Source organism: Triturus cristatus, chromosome 6, assembly GCF_964204655.1.
Source record: "Triturus cristatus chromosome 6, aTriCri1.1, whole genome shotgun sequence".
Lineage (NCBI taxonomy): Eukaryota > Metazoa > Chordata > Amphibia > Caudata > Salamandridae > Triturus > Triturus cristatus.
Genome location: NC_140589.1, coordinates 1,351,497,858 through 1,351,524,910, shown reverse-complemented (window position 1 = coordinate 1,351,524,910; position 27,053 = coordinate 1,351,497,858). Strand labels below are relative to the sequence as shown.

Sequence of the window (27,053 nt, the reverse complement as noted above, 5' to 3'; positions counted from 1 at the left end):
GTGTGCAACTTTGTATCAGGCTTATCTTGTGTAACACTGGATTAACTTTTCCTTGTATAATACTGGATCAGCATGCCTTGTGTAACTTTTGATCAGCTTGCCTGGTGTAGCTTTTGATCAGCTTGCCGTGTGTTACTTTGGATCCGCTTGCCTTGTGCAGCTCTGGACCAACTTGCCTTGGGTAACTCTGGGCCAACTTGCCTTGCGAAACGCTGGGCCATTTTGCCTCTTGTAACTTTGGATCTGCTTCATTTAAGTACCACTGGATCTGCTTGCTTGAGTAACACTGGATCAATCTGCCCAGTGTAACTCTTGTAAGTATTTTAGAGTTCACACTGATTAGATCATAGTAACAAGCATTGGCATAGCCAATTGGTCTCGCTTTTGGAACCTTATAAGTATTTAGTTATGCAGCACAATATCCTTGGAGCAACAACATCAACCGTTGCATGGCTAAACACTTATAAGGTCCCAAAGGTGCGACCTATTGGCTATGCCAATGCTTGTTTACATTACTTTCAGCCATTTGCAGCATAACTAAAAATCATTAGCAAAGCCAAAACATGTTACATAGTCAAGACCTAGTGGCTTTGCCAATGCTTGTTCTTTGTTCTGCTGGATGTGAAATGGGGGTGGGTCCACACGCACTGCTGGTTGTGGACAGTTACACCGGTAGTAGTAGGAATTGTAGGTGACCCTCGTCATTTTCATTAAGCCACTACTATTGGTCTTGTAGGTTGGTGCGCCACCAGTGTGCTTGAATTTCTTACTGAATTTCTTACAAGTGTCAAGTCGTTTCCCGCACAGAGACTAGGGTCTCACTGCTGGTAATTGTAAAATGAGACATTTGACCCAGACACTGGGAGGATGAGAGACCGTGCATTATCACCAGCCCTGCAATGTCACTCTCTGCAGCCTTCTTCCCGCTTGTACATAATAGTGTGGAATTTACGAAGCTGCAAACAATTGTACATCATCTGGGGCTTCATTACCCACCACTGCAGCCTCTGGATTGAGGGGGTGAAGGGGCGGTGTCACTGGGCAATCCCTCTGTAATGTGAAAGGCTTACATTGTTTATGGCTCCTTTGACTGAATGGAGATTTGGCTTCTAAAAAGCTCTTGTAGTATGACCTGTGGCAGTGGAAGTAAAGCAGGGGGGTGGGGGGGGGGTGAAGAGAAGGAGGTATGTCCAGAAAGATTGAGATAGGGTGGATGGATGACTGTAGAGCTGATTGGGAGTAAGGATGTAGAGATCATTGATGGATAGCGAGATGGATGCAGAGTTGGATGACTGGAGAGCAGGATGGAGGGATGGATAACATTAAGGATGGATAGTGGGTGTATAGAAGGGTGACCGGAGAGAAGAATTAATGGATGGCTGGAGGAGAAAATAGAGTGGCAGGATGAAGGAAAGAAGGAAGGTACAATGGATGGATGGCTGAATAGATGCATGGGCGGATGGGTGGATGGAAAAGGTACCAAAGAAGGAAGGAAACGAGTTATAAAAAGACAGAAAGGAGGAGATTAAAAGGAAGGACAAAAGGCTGAAAGAAGGATGGAGAAAAGGAAGGAGTGCAATTTCAGAATTCCCTTCCCTCAGTGGACACAATCTCCCGAATGAATGAGGGGTTCATTTACCACACCCACTCACTCAGACGTATTCAGGGTATTTTATTTTTCTGGCACTCTCTTGATCACCAGTTCAGCAAAAGAACTGATTTCCCCCTTGAATATGCTGATCCCTTTTTTAAGAAGGTGTCTACAGAATAGGATCTTGGCAGGGACTATATCATAGGAAGCCATGGTGCAAATACATGCTAACCACAAGAAGATGGCGGGTATTAATCTTGATAACTGGTAGACCCAGAATCTTAGAACCGTAGGCACTAACAGAGGACCAGCAACACCAGTCCATAAAATACCAATAGAATAAAAGCAGGGGAAATTGTGTGTTCATAAGTACCTCAAGCTTAACCAGTAATCAATAATGCTCCCAATTAGTCATGATGGGTAATACTCATATGTTGAGGCATTTAGAGAATCAACATGTTCTACATTAACAATCCTACTGCTGACCTGAAAACCATAGCATGGAAAGAGGCAGAGTCCCCATGTTCTCTGACACACATACATACATGACAATAAAAAAGAGGGTCTTGCTGCATACATGCTAGTGTGCCTGCTATTGTAAATTGCTTTCATGGCATAGGTTTGAATGAGCTACAATGGGCCAGATGTAGGCGTCTGACGTCATTTGATTGCCGACAATATTGACAAACACGTTAATGACTAGTCTGTCAGAAAACATTGGTTCCGGCCAGCTGTGGGCTACCGTCTCGCATCGCTTGATGCTACGAAGAATTCAGAGGACGAGTGTGACTGTACTGACAGTCCTCAAACTGACACTGACAACTGGGTACGTAGCCATAGAATATGCAGCCTGGGGATGCAATCATAAGGAGGGAAAGAAATCACGACCCACTTCTCTGTCCTTACATCGCCGACACAATTATATAGATTAACACAAGAATAATACCTTGAAAATTCTACGTAAATACAAATCTGCTGTGGAAAGCAAACCAACTCCACGCACAAATGATTATTTAAATGCGCGCTCCATATATCAAATTAGACATTTCTCGGGCACTCATTAGACAGTTCACAATCCACAAATTGATGGCACTGCCTATCACCGGGTGCCTGTCACTCCAAGGGGACAGGGACAGTGTGTTCCTCGGTGCTCTGCAAGGCTCCCACCTTCCAACACTAAGTGCTCTGACAAGACCTGTTCATAAGAAAATAATGTCTCCTCAAATAAAACGTGCTCTTTACCAAGGGAAGGAAAGGAAGTCAGTCTTTTGGGGGTCTCACTTTGTAATTTGTTTAACAAAATTGTGAGCAAAGGTGAGTTGGCTTTCATTGAAAACATATTTAAGAATAATGAAATACATTTCTAGTCTTTAATACCAATAAGGTTTGAAAAATCGTCAGAAAAGGACATGGATTGCAGTATCTGATTATATACACACAATGTTACATAATAAGCAAAGCAGGTTATGTACTCCTCCCAACGATTTGCCTCCAGTCCTACCAGTTTCTTTTTGTTCAAATAAATAAACAAGCTCTCGTGTGCGCCTCGCGCGGTAGCAGGGAGAGAGGAGGGTTGCCTGCGCCAGTTTCCCTTGCGAGAGCGAGCTGGAACCATTTGTCAAAGCTCGCTCCCGCAAGGGAATTGCTAAACATGCACGCGTTGCCGTTGAAGGCAATGCAACGCGTGCACGTCTTTGGCTGAAAAGCCGAATCAATTGCTAAAGGTCTCCTTCCTACGCAGCGCATGCGCGCTGCGTAGGCGAGACCTAAAAAAGGAGGTTTTTCAGCACAGTCATCAAATGCAGGAAAACGGGAGCCTGGTAAGTTCCAGGAGAGGTAGAGGGTGTACTGTTTTGAAGGAGAAAGAGATGTCTTGAGCAGCAAAGGCAACATCACATCACATTGTAAGTACTGCCTGTACATCATGTCATACTTGCAAGCGGATGTAGAGGGTGCCCTTTAGGACTTAAGGTGCTTGAGGCCCAAGGTCCAAAGATGCACCAGAAGTTTGGGTTTACCTGCCCTGGTGTGTCGGGGTGCAGAGGTGCTGGTAGCATTGGTAGCCTCAAGTGCGACAGGTTTAATCCAAAGTACCTGTAACAAAAAGGATGCAAGTGAGGACTTGGGGACAAGTCCAGTAGAAACCAAAGGGGGGGGCTTGGCTTGGGAGGGTCTCAATAGCAAGGGGACGCAGTCGGTTTCTGTGAGCCCAGCTGTGGGGCTTGGGTGCAGAGGTGTTTGGCCAGCTGGCCACTTTAGTTGGAGGCTCTCACGGTTCCCGGTCTTGACCTGCAAAGGGAAGAAAACAAACAGCAGGGCCACTCTCCGTGTGAGCCTTGTCAGTCCTAATTGTCATCGGTGGGCAGGTCAATTATGGTGGTGGTGTTGTCTAGACTGGACACTCAACAAGCTTTGGTTGCTGCAAATGCTCTGGTACACAGGGTATTGGTGCAGGGGATCCTGGAGGCTCTAGCATCTGGAAACTCTTTGCAAAGACGGGACTGAACTCTCGGAGCCACGGTGACCTCCTGGTGAGATGCTTCATGGGTGGGTCTGATGACCGGCAAAATGGAGGACCGGGCAAGTGCTGTTGGTGCCTGCAGATGCAGGGAGATGGCTTCTCCACCTCAAGGGCGAAGCTAAGTGGTTGTTGACGCCCTGGATAGACCTCCTCGGGTTTGGGGAGGATGTTCCCTTTCTGGATGAGTTGGTCTGGCAATTGTTGAGGTTACCAGCAGCCAGGCAGGGTTTGACGACAATTTCGGTGCAGGTCCTCTGCTCTTGCGGTGTCAGTTATTCCTTGTCTCCAGGTAGACAAATCTAAAGCTCTGGTGTAAGGGGGACCCCTAAATACTGAATTTAGGGGCTTTTAGGGGAATGTAGGGCTACCTACCTCTGGGGTATCTACATCCCCTATATGACCACTTCCCGGGGGAGTGGGCATAATCTTGACCCAGAGTTCTCAGTTTAATCAAAACCAAGATGGTGAAACCCTTCTTCAACTGTCCACTTGAGGTGGCCCATCTTAGGGGCGTGCCTAGCCTGTAGGTGTGATACGTCTTCTGACTATCTAATTTCCTGCCTGCTCAGGTTCCAAATGGGCCTTAGGGCAGTGGGTGGCTTTCCCCAGCTTGGGGCAAACCATGGTCTCCTATCCTGCTGGAGGAGGTTTGATCACCTTCTACCAGACAGGCATTGTTCCTGGCCTCAGAGAGCATGGACTCTCACCTGTATGGGGTCATAAATTTGTCTGTGGTGGTAGCTGGAAAGTACGAGCCAGTCAGCACTCTCTGTGACTAGTAGGGTTTCAGGGGGCACCTTAAGGTGCCCTCTGGGTGCATGTCATAATAAATCAGATACTGGCATCGGTATGGTTTTATTAAGACAAGATGTTTGATACCAAACATCAGTATTTTCAGTGAAGCCATCATGTAACGGGGTAACTAGTAATGACTAGTGCCCAGTAGCCCAGTACCTACCTTAAGGTGCTTCTTAATCACTTGCAATTCTTAGCAATGGAACTAGGCATTATCGGGACACATCTGCTCATGCAGCTGTACCCTCAAATATAATATAATGCACCCTGCCTTAGGGCTTTAAGACCTGATGTAAAGGTAAATTAAATGTAAAATATGGAGGGTACAGGGGCATGGCAGATAGTGAGTGTGCCATGTCGTGTTTTTAGCATGGTTTACACAATTTCACACATCCTGCAATGGCAGTTTGCATGCAGTTTGTGTATGGGTCCCTTAGGGTGGCATAATACACGCTGCAGCCCTTAGGGGCCCTCTTTAGTAACCATGCCCTGGGTGCTAGGGGTACCATTTACTAGTGACTTACAGGGGTGCTAAAGTCCTTGTCAATTGGATACAATTGCATATTTGTCTTATTTTTAGGGAATAAGCACCGGCACTGGTGCCTGGTAAGAAGTGACCGAGTGCACTACCAATCAACAACATCAGTACCAGTATGTAAAAAGTGGGAGTGACCATGTCAGAAAGTGACACTTCCCTACAATGTTTACAACCACTTGAAATACATTTACACCTGAACGACTCATGCAGAAGGGCTGGAGAAAGTGTGAGAAGGTGCAACAAGGCCTGTTTTTCCATACAGTGTGTGCAGGAATGGGTGTTAGTTAATGTATTCAGAAAAAAGGGCGGAGATAAGAGGAATGTCCCAGAAGGGCTTGCTCTCCCATACAGGGGCCCGATTCACAGAACTAACTTAAGACAAAATCCTAAACTTACTACTTTTGGTATTCACAGAAGTTAGGATTTTGTCTTAAGACAAATTTAAGACAAACTTAAGACAGTCTTAAGACAGACTTAAGACAGTCTTAAGACAGACTTAAGACAAACTTAAGACAGACTTAAGACATACTTAAGACAGACTTAAGTTAGGATTTTGTCTTAAGTTTGTCTTAAGTCTGTCTTGAGTTTGTCTTAAGTTTGTCTTAAGTCTGTCTTAAGACTGTCTTAAGTCTGTCTTAAGACTGTCTTAAGTTTGTCTTAAGTTTGTCTTAAGACAAACTTAAGACAAAATCCTAACTTCTGTGAATACCAAAAGTAGTAAGTTTAGGATTTTGTCTTAAGTTAGTTCTGTGAATCAGCCCCTATGTGTACTAAGAAACATGAGAGAGCCCGTTCTTGTGTTTATGCTAACCCTGCATGAACAAGAAGGGGGGGGGGTACTCTTAGTTTTCTTATATCAAAAAATTAATGTGTTCTTGTGTAACGTGACTGGTGCTCATGTAAAGCACTCCAATACGGAATGGAGCATGCTGCGACTGAGGGATTACGTCGGTGCACTATGTAGTGTACTCTAGATGATGAAAGGAATAGGAGTGAGAAGGGTTCTCGTGGAGTTTTAAAAATACCTGCCTGGTAGGTAAAGAATACTATTTAATGCATCCTCCTGGCTGTATGGTTAAAAACGAGGCAATGTTCAACCATACTGCCAGGATGATGTATTAAATAGTATTATTTACCTACCAGGCAGGTATTTTTAAGCCTCCACCCAGAATCCCTCCCACTCCTATTCATTTTATCACCTAAAGTCAGGGCCGGCTCTAGGGCGGTGCGACCGGTGCCACCGCACCGGGTGCTGACTCTTCCAGGGGGCGCTGCATTAGTAAGTATTTTATGGCTTTAAAAGCACCTGCTGCTGCATTGCTGGCCTCTGCAATTTTCATACAAAAATTAAAATGTCAAGCTAACACGGTGATTAATGTTCACCCTGGAGAGAGAAGGAGTTTTGTCAAGTGTAAGTTTTAACTCATTTTATGGTAGCACAGAGGGTTAATGTGTCTGCTGCAATGAATGTGTACCATGCAGTTCACAAAGTGGATATAGTTTAAATAGGTCAGTGTTTTGTCAGAGCGATCCTTTTCTTACTAGCAGTGTAGATGTTAAAATCCTGCCATGGAACAATGAACTAATAACTGTCATTAAAGAGCTGCATGCAAACTGTAAGGCGTAGATTTGATCATTATGATGTTTTCCTCCGTCTTTCATTATTCAAATGTTTTCAAAAATGGTACATTATGTTAAAAAATAAATCCTTGTTATTAAATGTGACTCCCAACCATGGGGTTATGTTTTAAATTCTGAGTCTGTTCTTCTCCAGACTATGCTCTCTTAACCCCTTGAGTGCCCATGACGAGCTGGACTCGTCATGGGCCGCGGTTGCGCTGTCCCCATGACGAGTCCAGCTCGTCATAGACCCCGCCCGCTAATGCAACGGCCGGCACAGGGCGGGGAAAGGGGCGGGCACTCAAGGGGTTAAACTATACTGTCTACCAGTATGGATGAAATGTGACTCACCTTGTAGTCTTCTGGCTTATGTAACATTTGCTATACACTAATTTACACACATAGGATTGATTGCCTCTGTGTAATATGTGTGATGTGCTTTGACACTTTACACTGGTATAGGTGGCACTATATAACTAATTAAATACATCTGAGAGAGAGTGGTTATGGAGACTTGAGGGGGCACTGTTAAAGAGTGGTAGTGGGGCGCCAACAAACGCTGAAGCCGGCCCTGCCTAAAGTACACCACATAGTGCTCCCACGTAATTAGTCAGTCGCAGCACGCCCCATTCTGTAGTTACACAATAATGCATAGGTGTATACAACAGCATGATATAGCTTACGCAGGTTTTACCTTTCCTTTGTGAACTGGCCTCCTGCACCTTAAAACTAGTTAATCTTTTGATTTCCAGCGGTGAAATGCCCATCATTGTCACACAGCCTGATTCATAAAAAGTTAAACTAGAAGTGTAAAAAAATAAAAAAGTTTACTTTGCTCATAGATTTACTTGTAATGAGACATTTCACGAAGCTAAAAAATGCAGTTACTTTGAGAAGTTTGTACAATCACTATGTACTAGGGATTTTTAGAGGTTCCCAGAAGTACTCCTGAAAATCTACACACAGAGGATTCCCATTGCCACATGACTGGCGAATAGTTTCCTTATTCAGATTTTTCCACTAGGTAAGTAAGTCGGGTGAAGATGTGCAATTGTCCATTTAACTTACTTATTCACCTAGAAAATATTTCCCCTGTTGAGAAACTCCTTTGAGTTACACCAACATTTTTTGAGGGTAACCTCTGAATGGCTGCGTGGTCATTCCTGGTCTTTCAAGATATTTGCCTCCACCATGGTCCTTCTCTCCAGAACTAACTTCACCTGCACCTCACTGGCCAGCTGTCTGCCACCACCACTTATCAAGGTTCTACTAGATTGGGAGTCCCTGCTCCACCAGTGCGCCACAATGCCACTGCCATTACTTTTCCCGACCTCATCTGCCATCTCTGCTTGGCCTTCCCTTCTCTCCATCAGTTGCACAGCATTAGCTGCAGTCATTTGCTTTCTTTCCTTCCAGCCTGTGAGACATGCAGGCAGCTCTAAAAGCGCAGGCCACAGTGGCATAACACAACATTTTTGCAGAATGTGACAATGGACCCCGCAGGCTATCCATATCTCCCAGAAAATCTTAGGCCTTATGCTGAATTAACCCCCCCTTGTTCCCCCTGGGCAGACACTGGAAAGGATCAGTGGGGCGAGGGGTGCAAACTACCTACAAATGCACAGACAAACCACAGGTTCTGAACAATGGCGGCCTCCCTTCACATATAAACACATCATATGTGTGTATATTGGCCAGTTATAAAGGCAGTCCAAACACAGTTGTGAAATTGTGCAGCACAGGTCATCCAACCCTCAACCTTTAATTACACAACGACGAGGGTACACCCAAAGAAAATGTTCTTTGTGTCCCCCAAGGTGCTTTAGTATATTTAAATATGGGAAACATTCTTAAAAAAAAAACTCAGGTGCATTTTGTCAACATTAATGATGATCACAAGGGTAGAGGGGGTGGTGAGAAAAAAAACCAAGTTGCATATCATTTCAAAAGCCTAACGGCGTTTTCATTTCAGTAAATATTTGTCATGCCTGATTTTCAAGCAGCACAGGAAAGAAAGCAAATATGTCGAAACCGTGGATAGGCCTATTGACAAAAACATGAAGCCTCCACAAGACTTCAGAACATGTTTGTTTCTTCATGACATGATATTAGTTCGGCGTCTAAAACTTGATTTCATGTTACACACAGCTGAAGCGGAGAACTGTAACCAGATAACTTTACTCAGTCTGCAACGAGCGACAGTGGAAGAGGTTTTCGGAAGACGCCATGTTTGTTGTAAATGACTTAATGAATTGAGTTGTGTGGTTTCCCTCCCCTCGAAGGCTCCTCCCACCGAGCATTTCTATTTCTTGGGCAAGACAACACGGTGTGACGCAGGTAGAGCGAATCCAGAACTCCAGGATTGGAAGACGCTTTTGTTCTTTTATTTGTCTGGCCTACATGGTCCGAATTATTAGCCAAAGAAATGGGAAATGAGGCAGCCGTGTTTCTTCGCATTTTACTTCTTTTCGTGATTGCAGCCCAACAGCTTCATGCAAATCGTAAGTACCAAGTTCATAATAAACTAAATGGAACATGCAAATAAATATATAGATAAAATATTTACCTTGGCAAGAGAATGTAGCAAAATGATCGATATTTTTTTGCATATATCTGTCTATCGATCTATCTGTCTATATTTAGTAAATAAAACTGCGAGCTACATCTAGGAAATGCTCACACGACTCAGTTTACAATATATTTCACCAAAACCTTACAGAAGTTAAATTTACTTTTACTAAACTGTTAGTTTCTAGGAGAGGGATGCACACACAATACTTTAAAATATACTTACAATACTTTTACTCGGTCGTGATACATTATTGCAGTTGTATTAAAGCAGATAATAATGTCATTGTATTTTTCGTTTGAACGTGGTAACTTTTTAATTGAGTTGGTGATGTACATGAGACCGGTACTGCAAATGACTTAATGTATAACTATGTGCGCTAAAAAATACAATTAAAAAACACATTTCACATAGACCTATAAAAATGGAAAATAGTTAATGGGTCTTGACTGTGCAGATCTTTATCATTGTCAGGGCCACTAGGATTATGCAGCATAATATAGATAACTATGCCTCATAGTTTGATGCCCCATCAAACTATGAGCGTTACAACAAACAAATGATGGACGGAATGCTGACAATGCAGACATTCTCCCCCAGTCAAGAGATCTGGGTTAAATCCATCGTTCTTTTGCCCACTACGCCACCCCAGTTCAGACATGGCCATATGCAAATCAGTCTTGACCCTGTGCCTCATGGGAACAGTCCAGCCCGAACTGCCAAGCCATGTCTTCCCTGGACCGGAATCAAGCATCCTAGGACCGGTTTCTGGCTATCAGCCGTCATCAGCCAGGATAGCTTGACTCCAGTGGCGTAGTGAGCACGGGACCCACGTCTGGGCATACCCATCCCACTTAGGGCGAAAAGCGTTACAACAAACAAATGATGGACGGAATGCTGACAATGCAGACATTCTCCCCCAGTCAAGAGATCTGGGTTAAATCCATCGTTCTTTTGCCCACTACGCCACCCCAGTTCAGACATGGCCATATGCAAATCAGTCTTGACCCTGTGCCTCATGGGAACAGTCCAGCCCGAACTGCCAAGCCATGTCTTCCCTGGACCGGAATCAAGCATCCTAGGACCGGTTTCTGGCTAGCAGCCGTCATCAGCCAGGATAGCTTGACTCCAGTGGCGTAGTGAGCACGGGACCCACGTCTGGGCATACCCATCCCACTTAGGGCGAAAAGCGTTACAACAAACAAATGATGGACGGAATGCTGACAATGCAGACATTCTCCCCCAGTCAAGAGATCTGGGTTAAATCCATCGTTCTTTTGCCCACTACGCCACCCCAGTTCAGACATGGCTATATGCAAATCAGTCTTGACCCTGTGCCTCATGGGAACAGTCCAGCCCGAACTGCCAAGCCATGTCTTCCCTGGACCGGAATCAAGCATCCTAGGACCGGTTTCTGGCTATCAGCCGTCATCAGCCAGGATAGCTTGACTCCAGTGGCGTAGTGAGCACGGGACCCACGTCTGGGCATACCCATCCCACTTAGGGCGAAAAGCGTTACAACAAACAAATGATGGACGGAATGCTGACAATGCAGACATTCTCCCCCAGTCAAGAGATCTGGGTTAAATCCATCGTTCTTTTGCCCACTACGCCACCCCAGTTCAGACATGGCCATATGCAAATCAGTCTTGACCCTGTGCCTCATGGGAACAGTCCAGCCCGAACTGCCAAGCCATGTCTTCCCTGGACCGGAATCAAGCATCCTAGGACCGGTTTCTGGCTATCAGCCGTCATCAGCCAGGATAGCTTGACTCCATCGTTCTTTTGCCCACTACGCCACCCCAGTTCAGACATGGCCATATGCAAATCTTTTATTTGTCTGGCCTACATGGTCCGAATTATTAGCCAAAGAAATGGGAAATGAGGCAGCCGTGTTTCTTCGCATTTTACTTCTTTTCGTGATTGCAGCCCAACAGCTTCATGCAAATCGTAAGTACCAAGTTCATAATAAACTAAATGGAACATGCAAATAAATATATAGATAAAATATTTACCTTGGCAAGAGAATGTAGCAAAATGATCGATATTTTTTTGCATATATCTGTCTATCGATCTATCTGTCTATATTTAGTAAATAAAACTGCGAGCTACATCTAGGAAATGCTCACACGACTCAGTTTACAATATATTTCACCAAAACCTTACAGAAGTTAAATTTACTTTTACTAAACTGTTAGTTTCTAGGAGAGGGATGCACACACAATACTTTAAAATATACTCACAATACTTTTACTCGGTCGTGATACATTATTGCAGTTGTATTAAAGCAGATAATAATGTCATTGTATTTTTCGTTTGAACGTGGTAACTTTTTAATTGAGTTGGTGATGTACATGAGACCGGTACTGCAAATTACTTAATGTATAACTATGTGCGCTAAAAAATACAATTAAAAAACACATTTCACATAGACCTATAAAAATGGAAAATAGTTAATGGGTCTTGACTGTGCAGATCTTTATCATTGTCAGGGCCACTAGGATTATGCGGCATAATATAGATAACTATGCCTCATAGTTTGATGCCCCATCAAACTATGAGGCATAGTTATCTATATTATGCGTCAACAAGGCATTTTATGCAACCTTATCAGGCACACTCTCGGTAGATGTAATTTAGCAACTCCGTGCGTATTTATGCCCAGTAGTAGGAGGATATGTCCGGTTGGGGCACATACAACTCAAATATAACCGTAAAGTTACTACTAGTAAATTTGCAGCTGTTTTAGGCATAAATCAGCCACATATAATTCTACATAGCATTAGCAGTGCTCTCCACCTATGATGTTTGAGAATTACTAATTGAAAAGAATAGGGAAACTGACATCACCGTAGGAAAATAATACATACCCGACAAAGAGTACAACTGAGAGCACATAAATGGAACTCACAACCTGGGCTCCGCCTCTTCTCTTTGTGCTGTAAGTTACTGTAGCGCCAGACATCTGCTACAGTTATGTTGTACGTCATTTCTGTGTGTTTGAGACCTGCAATGTGTTGCGTTTTGAATGATTCGAGTAACGTTCGATATGAGTATCTTTTTTATAATTTATTTACAAATTACATATGTGTAATTTTCTACTTATCTTCAGCTGTTTAGTTTGCATTACAACAGGTTGGTTTGCATGAGTATATGCACGTTCTAAAGTTATCTAATCTATTGTTTTTAAAAATGTTACTGTGTAATTTGTATTGGTTTCTGCAGTCTCTTTAGTTCCGATTGTGTTTTTTTATTATTTTGTGTTATGTTATTTTTACATTTCTACAGTTTTATTCATATTGGCAATTGAAAAGTTTACAGTTCTATGACCATTTTTTTCATTCAGTTTTATTTTTCAGTTTTTTGGTATATGTCTTTGTGCTGGTATGATTTGGTTTAATTTGATTTATTGAAGTGCTTTTAGCAGAACTCCTTTTGTGTATACATTTCAAATAACGAACTTATTTACAAACAGAAATATAACCTACATGCTTCTGAAAACGCTAATAGTGGTATAGAACTACATTATTTTACATTTGTGTCATAAAAGACCTGAAGAGCAGTGATTCCTAAATCTGAAGAATACAAATGTTGCTTAGATATGAATTTATCTCAAAAAAATGAAAAGACAAGAGGCGGTTGGAAAAACAGGAACAAGTTGGATTAATTAAACACAAAGGCCGTGATAGTCTCTACTGAATGCGTCTGAGGAAAGTTTCTTGGTGTACAAAGTTTTGGCTGACATTGTATACCTCTTGTGAAGTACAATAAAGTAATTTCCACTTTCTTGAAAAAGCATCTCAGTTATAAATAAACAAGTTTGGTCATCTGATAAGGACACAGATAGTGTGGGCTAGTGTGTATGTGCCCCGATGTCCGGTGTGAGGAGCGTGTGAACACTACGTGTGATGTGCATGTCATGTCCTGATTCACTGAGTGTTTCTATCTTCATGTGGTATCTAGCTTTGTGGTATTTTTGGGGAACGCAAGCCTTCGGCCAAACATGTTTTATTGGGGTCAATTTCCCCGGACTTGTTTGTGGTGCAACTATCTATCTGTAAGCTCGATCATGGTTTTACCTGGGTGCGCATTTTTCTTTGGGTTAGGAGAGACCCCACCTGCGACCTGTCATTCAATAGGCGTGGGTCGCAGGACTTGCCTGACCGAGTATCTCTGACTCGAGGTTGTTGAGGAGGTCCCCTTGGGTAAATCTAGGATAGGTCTATTGTCTCAGCTGTTTGGTAGATACCGCGGATTTGCGGATACCGCGCCTGTTACACTTGGCAGGTATGCGGTTTGGGTGGCCTGGAAGCTGCTTGTGGAGGGCTGTTAGCGATGTTTTTTCACCCCTTCATTGGTTTTTAAGAACTTTTTGGCTTCAACAAACTCAGCGGTGGGCACCCCACATGGGGATTATTGTTTCATGGACTGCATGCCCCATAATGCACTTGGCAATTACTACAGACTTCCTGAAAGAATACAGACTTCCTGTGTTTAATTGAAATAAAAGAAGGCTTGAATGCAGCCATTTGCCTGCCGCTCTGTTATTGAAAGGGTCCATGAGGAATGGAGCAATTCCCGAAACGCGTCGGACCAGCTGGAGGGGGTGCGTGTATGGAGCATCGTGCCTGACAAGAGCCTTACTCTATCTGCCCAGAGTGCCGGCCACAAGGGTGTTTCTTGTTTCAAATAAAGTGTGGCTTTAACCCGGCCACGGCATGGCACCGCTGTAATATCCTTGCGGATACCGCGCCTGTTACACTTGGCAGGTATGCGGTTTGGGTGGCCTGGAAGCTGCTTGTGGAGGCCTGTTAGCGATGTTTTTTCACCCCTTCATTGGTTTTTAAGAACTTTTTGGCTTCAACAAACTCTGCGGTGGGCACCCCACATGGGGATTATTGTTTCATGGACTGCATGCCCCATAATGCACTTGGCAATTACTACAGACTTCCTGAAAGAATACAGACTTCCTGTGTTTAATTGAAATAAAAGAAGGCTTGAATGCAGCCATTTGCCTGCCGCTCTGTTATTGAAAGGGTCCACGAGGAAGGGAGCAATTCCCGAAACGCGTCGGACCAGCTGGAGGGGGTGCGTGTATGGAGCATCGTGCCTGACAAGAGCCTTACTCTATCTGCCCAGAGTGCCGGCCACGAGGGTTTTTCTTGTTTCAAATATATATATATATATATATATATATATACATACAAAAATGTGTTTGCGTGCATATAATGTTTCTATTAAGATGCATTATTAATTTAATATGCACAATTATGGCAGAAAATCTACCAAGAATCAAAGGGACAGTTTAAGATGGCGGACACGGGCACGGATAGTGGAGAATGTATCCTGTAGTCCGCTTTCCATCACGGCATCCTGACTGTCCAATGGGAAAAGGACAGTGATGTTTAAATGTGAAGCTAATGAAATCACAGTAATGAAGGCATTGACAAAGGCGGAAATCACCGAAACGCGTTTGCAAGGAATAAAGCAATAATTGTAACGGAACCGTGAGTGCTCCATTGTTTCCTTGGTGGGGGCATATAAACGGAAGACTCTAAGGCATATATATATATATATGTACATATATATATATATTTATATATGATCAAGGCAGCCCGCGGTGGCTGAAACGCATCATTCCACCATGTCAACACAATAAACTTTATTTGGATAAGCACATACTGTTGGAGTCTGTGTCCCTGTGGTGTTAATAGAGCTCTTCATCTGGGACTGCACTCTATATATATATATATCTATATTCACTTAAAAAACCATAGGTTTCACACGTTATAGTTAGCTGGACATTTCACTCATAAAAAACCATTGAAATTCCCCCGTTATAGTTAGTTCAGATAACTATAACTCGCGCGACCGCAATCCACTGCTGATGACGTCACATATTACATCACTCATGACATGGTCAGTGACATCACTGATGACATCACTGATGACATCATCCTTGTGATAGAGTGGCGGTCGCGCGAGTTATAGTTATCTGAACTAACTATAACGGGGGAATTTCAATGTTTTTTTACGAGTGAAATGTCCAGCTAACTATAACATGTGTGAAACCTATGGTTTTTTAAGTGAATTTGTAAGGTTTTTTAAATGCTAATTTATGTATGTATTATAATATTTTTATATATTTATTTTACAATAAACTACCTATGTATATAGTTAGAGATTGACTGTATCCTGTAATATGGAATGGCTCAGCTCTTTTTTTTTTAAATTTGGATAAAGTTGAACAGCATAGTTAATATCTTCCATTAACTTATAAACAGTTTTTTTAGGGTTTTTCGCGGTGCGCGCACCGTGCGCGTACCGTGCGCGCACCGGCTCCGTGTGCGCATGCGTGCGTGCTCCGTGTGCGCATGCGTGCGTGCTCCGTGCGCGCACGGTGCGCGCATGGTGCGCGCACGACAAGTCATGTGATTACGAAACAACACTTTTCATTGGTTCATAGTAGTTTCAGTTCCAGAATCTTCAAACACCACACCCACTCCCCTCATTATTTCTTCATATTTCCTGGGAGAAGGAGCTGAACAGCTTTTCCACTACGTGAGAATGGCAGAACAGCAAACTTCTACAGAGAGTGAAGAGGAGACCTTTGTGCCACCAAGCCAGAGGAAACAAAAGGACTCATTCATATGGAAGTTCTTTACTTTTCCAGAGGGGCAGAAGAAGGTGAATGCCCTAAAAGTCACTTGCACTGTTTGTGGAGTTTCCTACCTAGAGGAGATCCCCCCCAAAAATACTCCTTTAGTATTTATTCTATGATGAGGCACTTCCAAAAAGTGCATCCTGTGGCTTATGCTCGTGAATCTACAAGAGCCACAAGAGACAACCCTCCAGGAGCTCAGCCGAGCACATCATCTGCGGCCGCAGATTCACCTGCTTCAAGACCTCTGGATATCCACCCTCTGTTCCAGAAGGTTCATATACGGTACAATGTGTGCAATGTTGTTCTCTGTTATGGTGAGAGCAGCATCAACTTAAAAGAGAACAAAATACAGCAGCACACATGCTCCACCCCATAATTTTTCCCATTTTTTTTTTGTTCCTGTTGAACAGTTTTTCATTCCCTGTTTTTTTTGCTGCTCTAAAAAAATTTAAAAAAATACAAAATTCTTTAAAAAAATACAAAACAAAAAAGACAAAAAAAACAGTTCTTTTCAGAACTCACGAACATCTAAACACTTAAACTTGATTTTTAATTCTATTTTTTTAATGATTTTTTTGCCGCCGTGCGCGCACCATGCGCGCACCTCGCGAATTTTTGAAAAAAAAATAATGGTTTTTTCACCCTTCGGGGTCCTTCAGGGACCCCCTGACAAAGGCTAGGGGGTCAGGAACTCTCTACCCTGCCCCCTTTTAACGTTCTCCACCTTTCTTTTTCACTGCCACACATAAAATGGCATCCGACACTTCCTGATTTCGACCGATTCGAATGTTGACTGACATCTAACCACCAATCAGAATTACGCTTGCGCACGGCACGGTGCGTGCACGGTGCGCGCCTATAGATATTTATGTACTTTTAACTGCAATTTTCTCAGAAACTACTGAACAGATTGACACCATATATGCAAAAGGCACATCCCTGACCTGAGGACTACTTCTCTGCCAAATTTCAAGTAATTCTGTTCAGCCGTTCGTGCTGTACCTTTGACTAAAGGTCCTATGGGAAAATGCATGGGGAAAACGCGTTTTGGGACCCCCCTTTTTTCTCAGCCCCCGCTTGACGAATCACCCCGATACTTTCAGGGTAGGAGCTGAGCGGAGCGCCCCATTAGTTTTGAAAATTTCACGAAGATTCGTCAACCGGCGCCAAAGTTATTCAAAATAGAATTTTCAGATTTCCTATGGGAACTCGGTCCTAACTATAACTATCTACTAAGAATGTGTGTGTGTGTGTATGTGTATATATATATGTGTGTATGTGTGTATATATATGCATGTGTGTGTATATGTGTATGTATATATTACCTACTGGCGGTCGCCAGTAGGTAGTTATAGTTAGGACCACGTTTCCATAGGAAATCCGCAACATTCTATTTTGAATAACTTTGGCGCCGGTCGACGAATCCTCGCGAATTTTTCAAAATAGGTGGGGCGCTACGCTCCGCTCCTACCCTGAAAGTCTCGGGGGGATTCGTCAAGCGGGGGCTGAGATAAAGGGCACCATTTGTGCATGGCTTATAATTGGTGTTAAAAATTTAAATATTACCTTTCAAAACGAAGTGCATCCTATGTCCTCCATGTGCGCACGGTGCGCGAAGCGCATCGTGCGTACATGGCCCATCTAGCGTAACGTGGGCACGCGGTGCGCGTAGCGCACCGCGTGCCCACCGTGCGTGCACGGCACTAACTGCGTAAAGTGGGCGCGCGGTGCGCGAAGCGCACCGCGTGCTCACTGTGCGCGCACGGTGCGCGAAGCGCACCGTGCGCGCACGGAAAGAACTGCGTTAAGTGGGCGCGCACACCACGAATGGCGTAAAGTAACTTAGCATTTAAAAAAACGTACAAATTCACTGAAAAAACCATAGGTTTCACACACGTTATAGTTAGGAATTAGCATTTAAAAAACCTTGCAAATTCACTGAAAAAACCATAGGTTTCACACATGTTATAGTTAGCGGAAATTTTACTGATAAAAAAACAATGAAATTCCCCCGTTATAGTTAGTGCAGGCAACTATAACTCACGCGACCGCAATCTTCTGCTGATGACATATGTGTCTTTATGAAAAAAAAATATTTGTAATATATGTATAGCTAAAAATTTATGGAAGAAGACATGGGCAAATAAGTGTCTAAATACAGTATTAGCATCAGCAGAGGATTGCGGTCGCGTGAGTTATAGTTGCCTGCACTAACTATAACGGGGGAATTTCATTGGTTTTTTATCAGTAAAATTTCCGCTAACTATAACATGTGTGAAACCTATGGTTTTTTCAGTGAATATATATATATGCAAGTGTGTGTGTATATATCTCTAATACAAGGCTAATTTATCATAGTAAATTCGTCGCCATTGATCAACACAAATGGGTATTCATTTCCTCATCGATATTCAATCCCCTTGGAGCTTTGGTTTCTTTATGAAAAATGTTTCTAGACTCCAGCTGTCTCATGGAACCTATTCTGTTGTCTCCTCTCTTGGTCTGTGGTATTCTATCAATGGCAAAGAATTTTTGAAGTTTGCTGTTTCCTTCATGAAATTGTGAGGAGTTTCGTGTCACAGGGTAATGTTTGTCACCACGATTAATTGCCCTCAGATGTTCCAGAATCCTTTTTTACCGGGTGAGTGGTACTCCTTTTGCTGCTACATTACCCACTGGGGTTCTACAGCTCATTTTCTTGCCAAGAGTCGAGTAAGCGTTAAAATAATTGTACGCTTAGGCATGTCCAATCACATGAGAACAATGAATCTCTTTTGTGTTTTAGGATTGTTAGGCACGCTAATTCAGATGCCCGGTCCTATTGCTGTATATGAACAAGATTGGGGCCACTAATAAGCTGGGTAGGATTTTTAGGATGATATTAATCTAAAATGAGAATTAAGCTGTTTTGAATGTCAATACATTGTTTAGCGCGACATTTCGCGGCTATATAAGATATTATTTCTTAATCTTGTACATATGTGTTTTTTGCAATGCACCAATTGGAATGTAACGGCGCTGTGTCCCCAGAAACTACAAGTCTTTTTCCAACTCACTGCGTTTGTAGTCACATCACGTGACATGTCATGAGCACAAACTTGTATAATGGTCGGTTCAAACTTGTAACGATTGTTGGTGATCAAGCCTGCAGGACAGGCGAAATGCGTTCAATCGTCTGACTTTTAAAGTTTATGCGGAAACTGAAATTGAAAACGTTTTTTGCTAACAAAGGCGCCACACCAGAACTTCAAAGAGGAGGTGAGCCATCGGCAGCAATCAATCTAGCAGTCCATGACTTGGAGGTTCTGGCTGAACGCCAGCAATTGGAGAGAAATGGGAATGACACTGAACTTAGTACTAGGGACTGCGAACATCCTAGGAATAAACGTTTATGGAAGAGAGGCAACCCACTTCAAACCTAAGTCAGTTTTCCTCCCCATAACACCTAGAGACTCTCCGGACATTTTCTCTGAACTAGTAGTTTCGAACATGGAGTCCTTATCCATACAGTCGAGTAGGGATTTTTCCGACCATAAAGACACAAAACGAATGAGATACCATCAAAATAAAAAAGCGAGATGATGTAGTTGTCAGAAAATTGGACAAAGGGGGGAATATTGTTCTGTGGCCATTAACACTATACGAGGCTGAGGCAAAGCTACAGCTACAGGACAGCAACTGCTATTGTAAATCAACCCCCTCAGTACTGTCTGAAGTTAAGACTAAATATTTCGCTGAATTAGCTAAATTGAGGGGCTTAGGTTTGCTCTCACAAGAAGAATACAAGTATGTAGGAGTTGATACACCTACAACACCCATACTTTATCTAATTCCAAAAATTCACAAAAATAGTTATAACCCGCCTGGGAGGCCAATATCATCGGCAATAGGTAGTTTATTTGAACCAACGTCATGTTTCATTGACCATTTTCTACAAGAGTTTGTAAAGCATATACCTGCATACTTACAAGATACGAGTGATTTAAAAAAAATAATTTATGACATAATGAGCTTTGTGTTAATGACGTTAGATGTGACTTCATTATATACTAGTATAGCACATATGGATGACCTACGAGCTTTGACACATTTTTTGGGGTTAAGACCTATCTCATTACATCAACATACAAATATGCTGTTGGAAATGACAAAATGGTGTCTGGAGAACAATTTTTTTTTTGTATGGGAAGGACACCTATAAACAAATGAGGGGAACAGCTATGGGCACCTGCTTCGCCCCCAGTTATGCCAATCTACATATGGCATGGTGGGAGGAGCAGGTGCTCAAAGTGAAACAACAGAAGGAATGAAATGAGGACATAGTACTGTGGACAAGGTTCATAGACGATTTATTAATTTTATGGAATGGCACCCCAGAATCTGCCCAGACTTTTTCTTCTAGTCTATATGAGAACACTTTAAATTTAAGATTCACTGCTAGCATCAGTAAGATTGAGGTATGCTTTTTAGATTTAGTAGTGTTCTTAAAAACCAGTAAAAAACAAACTAAAACCTATAAAAAACCGACAGCTGGAAACCCTATTCTACATTGTGGAAGTTGCCATCCAGTCAGCTTGAAACAAAGCATACCCTACACAGAACACCTGAGAATGATTAGGAATTGCAGTGACCAGGATTCCCTAGATGCAGCTCAAGGAGAATTAGAAACCAAATTCACTGAAAGGGGCTATAGTAAGGCAACCGTCAAACTAGCAAAGGATAAAGCCAAGCAAGTGTCACGAGAGTCCCTGCTCTTTGCCAAAGATAGTAAGTTAAAGTAAACAGGAAAAGAGAATGGAAGGGACATACCCAGAATGATCACAGGGTACAATGCATACCACCATAAAGTCAGAGAGATTTTAACAAAGCACTGGCACCTGGTAAGAAGTGATTCGACAATATGAAAAATGGTCAAGGGGAAGCCAACATTGACATTCAAAAGAGCAAAAAATATGTGCCAGGAACTAGTGATGAGTAGTCTGGAGATGTCAAGAACAAAAACTTGGTTACAAGGGAGTCCAGAATTTTGGAAATGACATACATGTAAGGCATGAAAATGTGGGATGAACAAAAAAGAAGTGTGTTGTCCATTATTAACATATCCAGTGAAGATGCGTCACAACTATACACGTAGAAGTGACTATCTTGTGTATATACTACAATGTCCCTGCCCTAAATTTTACATTGGCAGAACCATACATATGGTCCATGTTCTAATATTGCAGCAACTGCGGGCAATAAAAAATGACGATAGGAGTTATCCGGTTGCCTTGCATCTGCACGAACATCATGGAGGCAGGTGTGAAGGCGTACGCTACTTCGTCATTGATTCAGTACAGAAAAGTAGGAGAGGGGGAGATAGGGAGTTAAAATTAAGGCAATTAGAAGCTAAATATATTGTCTTGCTAAACACCAAAATCTCCTCAGGACTGAATGCAGATGAGGAGTTGTACACAAATATGTGATTGAGTAAGAGGATAGTGTTTTAAATGTTCTCTTTTATGGGCAAGAAGAAACCAATTTTAGAGTAGCATGTGAAGCTTGAATTTGTATGAATATGTAAGTCTTTTTGCACATTCAGTATGCAATGACATTTAGCACAATAAGCACTTAATTATTTGGAGAAAGGGAAAGCAGTGGAGAAAGTAGTGGAAGCAATACATTCAAATAAAACCCTTTAGGAGTGACGTTGGAAGTAATGCACTTTATGATAAACTTGTATGGAGGGCAGAATAGATGTTTACATTTTCATTATTATAATGTGATTCTATGCATGCTATTTAATATAATGTTTTTAGCTAAAAGTATATATATATATATAATAATGTTTCTAGACATGTGATCATGAATTTATAATAGTATGTGTTGAGTAGATGAAAGTATTGAGGGATGTAATTTTGATTAAGTTTTTTAGTAGGCACTTGCACTTTGTTAAAAGTCAAAAGCACTTGCACTTAATCACAGTTTGAAGCATTGAGGAATTTATTGAAAAAGTAGTGAAGTAAAAAAAGTTACAAAAGCATAAAAAGTAATAAGCCAAAACAAGTGAATAAGAGTAATAGAAGGAAGAAAAAGTAATAAGAAAAATGCAGATCTTACAACTACAGTTGTATGTTTTCATTCTCTATGAAATGGTCATGAAGATACTGAGTGCTGAGTAATCTTAAACTGCAGTCATGTGACCGTCCTATGTTGTGAACAAGGCAGCTGAGACTGCCGAAACGCCTCAAGCCATCGTAGCTGCATTTTGCTTTTGAAATAAATTTGGAGTATTGGAAACAAACCTTGGCCGTGTCGGTGCCCTGTTTTCTGAAATTGTACAGGAGTTAGAGTATATATATATACACTTAAAAAACCATAGGTTTCACACACGTTATAGTTAGGAATTAGCATTTAAAAAACCTTGCAAATTCACTTAAAAAACCATAGGTTTCACACAGGTTATAGTTAGGTGGATATTTCACTCGTAAAAAACCAATGAAATTCCCCCGTCATAGTTAGTTCAGATAACTATAATATAATATATTTTTTTAAGGTATTTCACCGTGCGCTCACGGTGCGCGCGCATTGGGCGCACGGTGCATGCACCGTGCGCGCACCCCGCGATTTTTATAAAAAAATAATATGTTTATTTCACCCTTGGGGGTCCTTCTGTGACCCCCTGACAAAGGCTAGGGGGTCAGGAACTCTCTTGCCTGCCCCCTTTTCACGTTTTCCACCTTTTTTCCCCCTTTCCTTTTCAGTGCGAGAGACAAAATGGCGGCCGACACTTCCTGGTTTCGACCGATTCGAATGTTGACTGACATCTAACAACCAATCAGAATTTCGCTCGCGCACGGCACCGTGCGTGCACGGTGCGCGCGTATAGATATTTATATGCTTTTAAATGCTATTTTCTCAGGAAATACTGAACAGATTGACACCAGACCTGCAAAAGGCACTTCCCTGACCTGAGGACTACCTCTCTGCCAAATTTCAAGTAATTCTGTTCAGCCGTTCGGGCTGTACCTTCGACTAAAGGTCCTATGGAAAAATGCATGGGGAAAATGTGTTTTGGGACCCCCTTTTTTTCTCGGCCCCGCTTGACGAATCACCCCGAGACTTTCAGGGTAGAAGCTGAGCAGAGCCCCCCATTAGTTTTGAAAATTTTGCGAAGATTCGTCAACCGGCGCCAAAGTTATTCAAAATAGAATTTTGAGATAGCCTATGGAAACACGGTCCTAAGTATAACTATCTACTGGCGACCGCCAGTAGATAATATATAAATATATATATATATATATATATATATATATATATATATATATATATATATATATATATATATATATATATATATTCACTGAAAAAAATGTAGGTTTCAGGGACGTTATAGTTAGCTGGACTTTTCACTAGTACAAAACCATTGAAATTCCCCCGTTATAGTTAGTTCAGCTAACTATAACTCGCGCGCCCGCAATGCACTGCTGATGACATCACAAATTACATCACTCATGACATGGTCAGTGACATCAATCATGACATCACTGATGACATCTCAAATGACATCAGTGATGACATCACTGATGACAGTGAATGTGTGTTTTTCTGAAAATTACATATGTTTTATATATGTATATCTCAAGGTCGATGGAAAAATAAATGGGTATATAAGTGTCTAAATGGATGATTTGTTTTTGAAAAATTGATTGTATAACTGACTGATTAAGTGTATCTTAGTGAATACATGGCTTAGTGAGTAATGTTTAAATATGTAAATATCAGTATCAGTCTCTCACTTTGTGTATAAGTGGCTGCATGGGTTGGTGAGTAGCTACATGAGTGTCTATATAGGTTATTAGTTGGTTTTTTGAGTATCAGTATGAGTGTCTGAGTGTCTGTATGGTTCGGTGGGGGGCATTACGTAGTCCATAGATGCATGAATGAGTGACTCACTGTTTGTATGTGTTGAAGACAGCATGTGTGCAGGACTGTATGGGTGGATGAGTGTGTGTGCATGGGTGTGTTAGTGAGTGAATGACTGTCTCAATAGTGTCTTTATGAGTAACTACATATGTTTTAAACTAGTATATGAGACTATTGGTGTATGTAAGTGAGTATATGTGAGAGTGAGAGATTTAAAGAGTTCCTGTATGAATAAGTATGTGTTTCTATAAGTGATTGTTTAAAAGACTAAATATGTGTAAGTTTCTGTAGAAGTAAGTGTGGTGGTGTGTGTATAACTGTATATGCAAGTAAATGGATGTTTGATTCTTTATTAGCATGAGTGACTATGTGTGTGAGTAACTGTATGGATGAGTGGCATTGTGTAACAGGATGTATAGGTGTATGAGTACATATGATGAGTGAGTACATGTATGAGTGACTGTATAGGACTGTTGGTGAATGAGTGGATGTGTATGTGGATCTTAGAATTACTGAAGAGGTTGTTGTAACTGGTATTGGTATGTCCATTGTTTTGAAACTTTTAGTTTCTATTTTTGAATGTGTGTATCAAAGGTTATATTAGGGTGAGAGGAGGTATGCCACTCTATCACAAGGATGATGTCATCAGTGATGTCATCAGTGATGTCATCAGTGATGTCACTGACCATGTCATGAGTGATGTAATATGTGACGTCATCAGCAGTGCATTGCGGGCGCACGAGTTATAGTTAGCTGAACTAACTATAACGGGGGAATTTCAATGGTTTTGTACGAGTGAAGAGTCTAGCTAGCTATAACGTCCCTGAAACCTATGGTTTTTTCAGTGAATATCTAAGGATTTTTAAATGCTAATTCCTAACTATAACGTGCCTGAAACCTATGGTTTTTTCAGTGAATTTCAAAGGTTTTTTAAATGATAATTTCTAACTATGCCTACAGAGATAGGACATGTGAAGAAAGAAGAAAAAACGCACAGAAAGAGAAAAAAGAAATGCAGAAAGAAGCTACAGAAGTCCTCAAAGACGAAGAAAAGTGCAGGAAGAAGGATAACATGCAGAAAGAACAAACAGAAGAGCAGAAAGAAGCCTTGTTGCAAAATCATCCTGTACCCTCAACTTTTTCAGACGGATACTGGTGGTAACTGAGTCTGACTAACCAGTCCTAGAGCCAGTGCTATGTTAAAAGACACACAGAATACAGTGAAAACACCTACATACACTAGGGAACACTATGCGTTGGGGTCCCCCTGTGATTAGCATGACCTCCTGTGTAAGTCCCTAGTATATAATAGGGCAGGGGATTAAAACTACCTCTTAAAACGCTCCACAGGGCGTGTTTGCACACGTCACCTCAGGCCCCGTCCCCTCCCTTCCCCACTGTGTAAACACGGCCTGTGGACATTTTTTAAGTTGGGAGATTGAGTCCCCTTGAATCCTGAGGGTCCCTAGGGGCAAAATAGCCCACTAGGTACGTCCAGTAAGCGCCATTGCAGAGAGGTGTAATTAGGGGCACGGCCTGCACCACCTCTCTGCATCGCAGAGCAGTGGCGCTTACTGGAAGCCCCTGGTGGGCTAGTTGGCCCCCAGGGTCCCTCAGGATTGAAAGGAAATTATTTCCCCAACTTAAAACGCGCCACAGGGCGTGTTTGCACACGTCACCTCGGGCCCCGTCCCCTCCCTTCACCCCTGTGTAAACGCGCCCTGTGGCCGTTCTAAGTTGAGAGATTAAGTCCCCTTGAATCCTAAGGGTCCCTAGGGTCAAACTAGCCCACTAGGTACCTCCAGTAAGCACCACAGAGCTGCGTTGCATAGAGGTGTAAAAAGGGGCGTGCCTGCAACGCAGCTCCCTGGCGCATACTGGAGATACCTGTTGGGCTACTTGCCCCTCAGGGACCTTCAGTATTGAAGGGGAATTAATTCCCCAACTTACAACTGGCCAGGGGGCGCGTTTGCAGAGTGCTGCAAGGAGAGGGCGTGGCCTCCGGCACGATGCCGGTCTTTTAATTTTTTAATTTTTTTAAGAAGGAGGGCTGTGTGGCCCCCCTTCTTTTTCTAATTTATTGGCCCCTGGGGACCCCATCCCCCAGGGCCTGCACCCTAATTTTTTTTGTGAAAAAAATAAATGTGGCCCTCCCAAGGCCTTAATCGGCCCCGGGGACCCCAACCCCCGGGTCACGGCCTTTTTAAAAAAAAAATCTTTAGGAGGGGGGCTTCGTTGCCCCCCTCCTCAGGCCACTTATGGCCCTGGGGACCCCATCCCCGGGGCCGGCCTTTGTTTTTTATTATTTTAAAAAAATATATATTTATACAAACACCTAGGACATGCTGGACAAACCGTATGTACCTATCACCATGACGATTTGCGTGATATTCATTGAAAGGCGACTATGCATACAATGAATCCACTTGGAATGTATTTACACCGCTAGTGAAGCTCTGATGTGTCTGATGTCCTACCGTGCCTAATCCCGGCGCCCCAGCCGGTGGGTACTCTCCAAGTAGACACCCTTGTCATTTATTTATACAAACATGGGTAGCTATTGACGGGCACATTTAATACACACGCACACCAAGCCATTCAAAGGAGATTCGACAAAAATTCGACCAAACTATGCAAGAAACCCCCCTCACGGTTAATAAAACACACATCCACCGCCGGATGTGTAATACTTTTTATTTTACTCTCTGGAAAGGAGACAAACCTCACTTGAGAGTCACAGCGTGCTCCTGGCTGAGCCCAATGCTGTGTTACACCCACCAGTGCCCACCGAGTGCCACACACCTCTGTGTTGTATTCCACCAGCTAGTGCGTATGCTATGACACTCTCTA

The 27,053-nt window shown here is 42.5% G+C and overlaps 1 protein-coding gene across 1 annotated transcript in view; it reads left to right on the top strand.

Moving 5' to 3' along the window:
• The first annotated feature begins 9,164 nt into the window (after positions 1-9,164).
• LOC146821409 (uncharacterized) overlaps positions 9,165-27,053 on the top strand; it is a 687,497-nt gene continuing 669,608 nt past the window's right edge. Inside the window, exon 1 of the mRNA XM_085609845.1 lies at positions 9,165-9,566. Coding sequence (XP_085465971.1) covers positions 9,491-9,566 — 76 coding nt within the window. The 5' untranslated portion in view covers positions 9,165-9,490. The remainder of the gene's footprint in view (positions 9,567-27,053) is intronic.